This window comes from Fonticula alba, assembly GCF_000388065.1.
Source record: "Fonticula alba strain ATCC 38817 unplaced genomic scaffold supercont2.7, whole genome shotgun sequence".
Taxonomy (NCBI): Eukaryota; order Rotosphaerida; family Fonticulaceae; genus Fonticula; species Fonticula alba.
Genome location: NW_009242977.1, coordinates 880,140 through 886,790, shown reverse-complemented (window position 1 = coordinate 886,790; position 6,651 = coordinate 880,140). Strand labels below are relative to the sequence as shown.

Below are 6,651 nucleotides of genomic sequence, written 5' to 3'. Positions count from 1 at the left end.
CTCTCTCTCTCTCTCTCTCTCTGTGCGCGCCTGTCCCTTTGCCCACACAGACAGATCAGCCGGTGCTTTTTGTCATTGGGTGAGGCTGTGTTTGATATCCCCCCTCCCCTTGGCCTTCTCAACATACCCGCAGCCTGCATCTCTCCTCCCCCCCTCCCCCCCCCCCCCCGCCGGCCTCTTGCTCCCTCCCACAACCTGACCCGAGGCCCCAGTTCTCGGATCGCCTCTCCACGCATGACCCTCCCCCTGCTGCGGCCAGGCCCGGGCGCCGGGCTGGCCGCACGCACCATGTTTGCCCTGTTCCTGGCAATCGGGGTGTGGCTTTTCGCCGAGGGATTCCTGCTGACTCGGACCCCGGTCGATCGACCAGCCGATTGGGGGGACATTGCCTTCGGTGTGGCGCTCCCGGATCTGACCCAGCCACTGGCCGGACACCCGGCCGACCAGCCGGTGGGCAGCATGCCAGCCTGGAAGCCGCTGCCCCTGCTCGACACCCGGCACCAGTGCCCTGCCCATGGGGCCGCCCTTCACCAGCAAATGGACCACTTGGCTGGGCGCCTGGCCATCCAGGCGCGCCGAGTCCTGCGCCCCTTCGATCGGGTGATTGTCCTGCTGGTGGATGCCCTGCGGTATGACTTTGCGGATGCCAACTTTGGGGCCGGCTTCTCCGCCGCCACCACGCCCCTGCCAGCTCTCCACACCCCGGGGCGTCTGCTCGACAGCCAGCCCGACCGGACCATGCTCCGGCAATTCATCGCCGATGCCCCGACCACCACTCTCCAGCGCCTGAAGGCCCTCAATACCGGCGGGCTGCCGGCCTTCGTGGAGGCGGGATCGAACTTCGCCGCGCGTGCTGTCGGCGAGGATTCCCTGCCCGACGCATGGCGCCGGGCCGGTCGGGCGGTGCGCTTCGTCGGCGACGACACCTGGGTCGGGCTCTTCCCGGAGGGCCGCCTGGGCGGGGTGGCTCCGATGCGCGAGGGGGAGCCGCCCCAGCCAGCCGGGCGCTCGGCCTGCAGCCAGGTGTTGGCGCTGCCGAGCTTCGACGTGGCCGACTTGGACACGGTCGACGCCGCGGTCATCCGCTACTTCGCTCGGTGCCTGGAGCTCCATGACCCGGACATCCTCCAGGGGTTTGACGGTCTCGCCGAGTGGGTGGACCACATCCCGGTCAGCGGCAGTGCGTCCTGCCTCGCTCGCTCTGTTCTGTCGTGCCGCCTTTCCTGATGCCCGGTCGATGTCCTGCTCTTTGGTCCCCCGCCTCCCTCCTCCCCCGGCTGCGCATCTTGCCACTGACCGACCGCCGCTCAGGCCCAAGCTGGGATGTGCTTATCGGCCATATGCTGGGCCTGGACCATGTTGGCCATCGTCTCGGGCCACACCACCCATCCGGAGCGCTCGAGCGCAAAATCCACCAGGTCGAGCGCTTTCTCCAGGCCCTGACCTCTGCCATTCCCCAGTTGCCCGGCAGCACGGCCCTCCTGGTGCTGGGCGACCACGGGATGACCGTCACCGGCGACCACGGGGGAGACACCCTGCCCGAGACCACAAGTGCCCTGTGGGTTTGGGCCCCGAGCGGCGGGGCTGCTTGTGATGGCCGGGCCGTCGGCCTGCTGGACGAGGCTGGGACCTGTGTACCCCCGCCGGTCGGGGAGCCGATCTTCCAAACGGACTACGTTCCGACATTGGCCCTGTTGACTGGCGTTCCGATTCCCTTCAGTTCTCTCGGTGTCCCCATCGAGGGGCTGTTCACAAGTGCGTATGCGCATGCGGCGCCGCGGGCTTGGCCTGTCTCGGCCCCGACTCACATGCGCCCCCCCCCCCCCCCCCCCCCCCTGGCTGCTTCGATTCCCGGGCCTTCCCAGGCTCACATACCACCGAGGCTGCCGCCCTGCGAGCCACCCTCCGGCAGGTGGTTCGCTTCTTGTCCCATTATGCCGCCCCCGGGGGCAGTCAGCAGCAGCAGCAGCGGCAGCAACAGCAGCAGCAGCAGCTGGCCGATGCGCCTGAAGCCCTGGCTACCGACCGGCACCCTGGTCGCCGAGACTTGGCCATTAAGCTGGCCGATGCCCGGCGAACTGGCAACCCGGAGGCCGTTTGGCCGGTGCTGCATGCACACACCGCCGCCCCGGACCATGAGGCGTGTCCCGTGGCTGCCGGGCAGACGTACGCCACTGCCGGGGGGATCCCCTCCCTTGTCGAGCTGGTGTCCGCCTTTGCCGAATTGGAGTTCTGCTATGAGGTTGCCTTCACGCGTGTGCTCCTCGGCGAGACGCTCAGCCCCGAGACCATGCTCTCCTCGGCGGGCCTCCCCTCTTCCGGGCCGGGTGCCGACATCGATGACCGGCCGCTGGCCCGGTGCAACCGTCTCACTCGGACTTTCCTCCATGCCACCGGGCTGCGCTGTCGCCGGGCGTGGGCCGAGTTCGACACCACGCGACTGGGGCTCGGCGTGTGTGCGCTGGCCGGGGTGCTGATTTGGTGGCTGGCATCCGCCTTCTCGGGCTCGGCGGTCGCCGAAAAGAACATGAACATGGCTGTCGCCCCGGCGGCCCCGGCACATTCTCCCGCGTGTCAGCGTGGCCTCCGCGTCTCTGTGCGTGGGCCTTCTGCCTGGCCACCAGAGCAAGTCCACCCCTTTCTCGCTGTCGGTGGGCCGATTCCCTTGCGCCTGCTCTCCATCTCAACTGATGCCCCATGCCCCCCCCCCCCCCCCCGTGCGCCTCAAACCTCATCCAGACACTTGTGACATTGGTGACCATCGCCCTGGCCGTGGCCGCGCAGCCCTTCTCCAACAGCTTCATTGCCGCCGAGGCCGACGTCACTTGGTGGGCTTTATCCAGTTTGCTGGTCATTCTGGCCTGGTCACACTTGCGCCAAGGCAATGTGCGTGCTTTTGGCCAGGGCTCCCGCCCCCCTGCCCCTTCGCCCCGGCCCCTCCCGGCCACTTTTACCCTTCCCAGGGAGCCCGCTTGGCCTGACATTGCCCTGATCCGCAGACCGGAGCCAGTATCCAGGCCCTGGCGCCATTGGTGATCTTCCGCCTGCTGGCCCCGGGGCTGGTCTTTTTACGGGCATCGAATGATGACGACCCGAGTTTGCTCTTTTCGCCGACCGCCCACGCGGCCGGACTTCCCGCATCGACAGCCGACCCGGGCGCCCCCCTTCCGTCCCTGGGTATTGCGCTGTGGGACTTCCTCGTGAGCCCCACGCGCCAGGCGGATCCCCTGTGGAACCATGGTCCACACCAGCTGGCCGTCTTCCCGCTGGAGTGCCTGGCCTTGGCGGTGGCATTGGTGTGTGTGCGCGGCGATCGCAGTGTTGGTCGGGCCTTGCGATCGCGGGCATTCGTCGTGTATACCCTTGCCGGGAGTGCCATCCTGGCGTGGTGGGGCCTGTCACGCTGGCGCGACAGTCTCTTGTCCGGTGAGAACGCTGCTCCGGTTTGGCTGGATTTGGCTCACCTGGTCCGTGATCCGCGTGCCGCCCCGCTCCTCCTCCTCCGCCATGCTCTTCTTGTGCCTCCTCTCTACCTGGCGCGACTCTCCAACCTGTGTTGCCCTTTCCTTCCTTCCCTCCCTCCGCCTCTTCCCCGCTACTCTCTCCCCTCCCTCGCCCTCTATGACCCTAACACACACACACACATCCACTCCCCACCCCCTCGATTGCCTTCCCGTCGCCTGTTTGGCCCCTTGTCAGTGGCCTCCCCGCGCGCTGTACCTCCTGCTCGCAGCCACGTACATTTGGCCCGGCGGGCGCACCCACCCGAACCCTCGCCAGGTTGTGCAAGATGGCTTGCTCGCGCGACTGGCTGCGCTGCTGAGCCTATGCAAGCTGCTCAGCGGGCCGGGAGTGTGCCATGTTTGGATTGGCGTCCTGGCGTGCATCCCCCTGCCGGTGGGGTCTCCTTCGATGCCCGGCCAGCGGCCCGGGCATTCTCGCGATCGTGCTCCCCTGCATCAGGGCCTCCTGGGCGGGGGGATCCTGTCATTTTTGGCGTTGCACCTTTTCTTCAAGACCGGCCACCAGACGGTCTTCGCCTCGATTCAATGGTGGCCCGGCTTCATCGGCCTCCACCGGGCACACATGGTCCTGAGTGGGGGGCTCATCTGCATGGCCCTCTTCGGGGCTTGGGTCCTTCGGGCACATTTCCTGGCCGCGTGGTTCGCCGGGCCCGGGCTCGAAGCTTCCGACGCCGGGGCCCGGCTGCGTGTCACCTCGGCCGCCGCCTGTGCCATCGATCTATTGGCCATTGTCTGCACGGTGGTGGCCACGGCCATCCTCCGACGGCACCTTTTCATCTGGAGTGTCTTTGCCCCGCGGTACGATGCTGGCGCTTTATTTGCGCGCACCTTGGGCGCCTTTTCCGGCTGTTCTCCCTCCCCTGGCCACCATCCACCTTTCCTTTTCTTCCCGCTCTCTCCCTCTCTCCCTCCCTGCCTCTATTTCCTATGTTCCACCCACGAGCTCACACCTTCTTGACCAGGTTCGTCATCATGGTTCTCGCACACGGGGCCGGGTTCCTCACGGAGGTGTTCCTAGGGGCCTGGCTACAAACGCCCCTGCGGCTGTGAGGGTTCTTCTTCCTTCCCCACTCCCCTGTGTCTACCACCACCATCACTATCGCAGACACACACACACACACACACACACACACACGTACGCACGCACGCACGCACGCACGCACGATGCACGTGCACATACATATGCACGCGCACGCGCACGCGCGCGCGCGCGCGCGCGCGGCAATATACCAGTGTAGATGAAGGGTTGGGAGATCTCCCGATCGGTCCGTCTATTTCACTCAGACCCAGTCTTCTGCGTGTAATGATCAAACAGGGTCCGGTCAATCTTGTCCAGGAGCTTATCCAGTTCCTGGCGCCCGAGCGAAGCGGTAATGGCCTGCAGCTCGTAGGTCTTCTCCTCAAGGTAGGAGTTGGCTTGGAAGGGGGCCTCCGCTGTGGCCGCTGTCAGGATGGCAACCTTGGTCTGGCTCTCTATCGACTGTAGACGAGGAGCCGGGGCAGGCGGGGAGGGGGGGGGGGGGAGCTTGTCAGTTGGGGAAGGGGAGCCTTGGGGGGGAAGAGAAAGGAGCAGAAGCACACAGGAAGGCCCGAACGAAAATGCAGATGCCCCATTCCGCCTCTGCGACAGGCCGTACGCACATCAACCAGGCCGAGGAACTCACGCAGGAGAGGCTCGGCCCCCTGAATGTTGATCAGGTACTGGGACAAGGCGTCCATATAGTCGGGCAGGTGGTCATTGGCATGGTCCAACGATGAGGCGTCTCGCAGGGTGTCGAGATTGCCGCCGAGCTCGTCGGCCGCATCGCCAGCCACCTCCAGAAGCCGGATCAGTTGCTGGGGCAAATGCAGACTCAGGTCAGAGACAGGCAAGGCAGCAAATGGGGGGCGGGGGGAAGGAAGTGGGGGAAGTGCGCCAGGTACATCCTCAATCGTTTGGAGCATGTCCAGACGGGCGGTCTCGGTCCGGTCATATTCGCGCGCCCCATCCAGGATGCTGCGGTGGTGGCCACTATCGTCGTCGTCGTCGTCGTCGTCGTCCGACTCGTTGTCACTTGGATGGTACTTCGGCCGTCGCGGACGCGCCGGGGTGGGGGCGGACCAAGTGAAGTCCTCCTCGGAATCGCTGTCGCTGTCGCTGTCGTCTTCCGCGCGCGCAGCATCCTCCTCATTGTCCCCTTGCTCATGGACAGCAGCGGACGAGGGAGAGGTGGCCGCCGTCGGGGCCGCAGTATCATCGGTAGTCATGTCCGAGCTGAAAGCCATCGGGGAGTCCCCGCCCGGGGGGGTGGACCTGGACGCGACCGGCGAGGGTCCCAGCTCCGGAGACTCCCATGTGCCATCTGTGCGGTGCGCAGTCGGCGGCGGCGGCGGCGGCGGCGGCGGCGGCGGCGGCGGCGGCGGCGGCGGCGGCGGCGGCGGCGAGGGTGAACGTGTGGATGCGTGAGATGGTCGGAGGTGGTGCATCCTCGAGGGGAGAGACAGAGCAGCCTCATCCCGCCTCCCAGTCTCTGTGGGTCTCGGTATACCAGGCCCAGTGGCAGTGGTGTGGCAGCGAGTGGCAGCGAGTGAGGGCGAGTGACGCACTTGGCTCGGATGAGGGGGTAAAGGACTCAGCATGGTCGGGCCCCGGCGTGGGTGTCGCCTCGGACCCCGGCTCCAGCTCCGGCATGGAGGCCGCCCCGGGGGCCGGCTCGGGCTCCGGCACCACGGACAGCGAGGCCATCGGCTCGTCTTGCTCAGGCTCCTCATCCAAAAGGACCGGGGTCATGGTCGGCGAGGAGAGAGTGGGAGCTGGCTGCCCGACCAGAAGTACCGGTGCCCCGAGGCTGACCGGTGGAAGAGGCGGGAGATCTGACCCCAGGAGAGAGAGAGAGCGAGCGAGAGAGCGAGAGAGCGAGAGAGCGAGAGAGCGAGGGAAGGAGGAGACACAGAACATGGGTCAGCGGGGGCCAAGCGCGAAGGCAATGTGCACAGAGCAGGCTCCCGACCCAAGGCAACAGGGTACCATCCGGAGGGAAGAGTGATGGTGGCGAATCGCCGAGAGGCCGGTGCATGGGGGCAGACGATCGACGGCCAGGCGGCAGGCAGGAAAGAGCACAGGGGCAGATGTATGGCGCAGAGGCGG

General features: G+C 66.6%; 2 protein-coding genes across 3 annotated transcripts; one reads left to right on the top strand and one right to left on the bottom strand.

The window, feature by feature from the left end:
* Nucleotides 1-288: 288 nt before the first annotated feature.
* On the top strand, nucleotides 289-4,648 carry H696_04398 (hypothetical protein; the record flags this gene model as incomplete). Its single annotated transcript, XM_009498275.1, has 7 exons — nucleotides 289-1,180; nucleotides 1,312-1,755; nucleotides 1,866-2,596; nucleotides 2,740-2,886; nucleotides 3,000-3,467; nucleotides 3,700-4,322; nucleotides 4,487-4,648. The coding sequence occupies 7 exons, from the start codon at nucleotides 289-291 to the stop codon at nucleotides 4,572-4,574; spliced, it is 3,393 nt and encodes a 1,130-aa protein (XP_009496550.1). The 3' UTR covers nucleotides 4,575-4,648.
* A 73-nt stretch (nucleotides 4,649-4,721) lies between these two features.
* H696_04397 lies at nucleotides 4,722-6,651 on the bottom strand. Of its 2 annotated transcripts, XM_009498274.1 has the most exons (5): nucleotides 6,532-6,651; nucleotides 6,111-6,377; nucleotides 5,448-5,866; nucleotides 5,166-5,360; nucleotides 4,722-5,004 (listed from the first exon to the last, which is right to left on the bottom strand). In XM_009498274.1, the coding sequence occupies exons 1-5, from the start codon at nucleotides 6,578-6,580 to the stop codon at nucleotides 4,801-4,803; spliced, it is 1,134 nt and encodes a 377-aa protein (XP_009496549.1). In that variant the 5' UTR covers nucleotides 6,581-6,651; the 3' UTR covers nucleotides 4,722-4,800. The 2 variants fall into 2 exon arrangements, with proteins under 2 accessions (XP_009496549.1, XP_009496548.1); XM_009498273.1 differs by having other exon boundaries at nucleotides 5,166-5,866.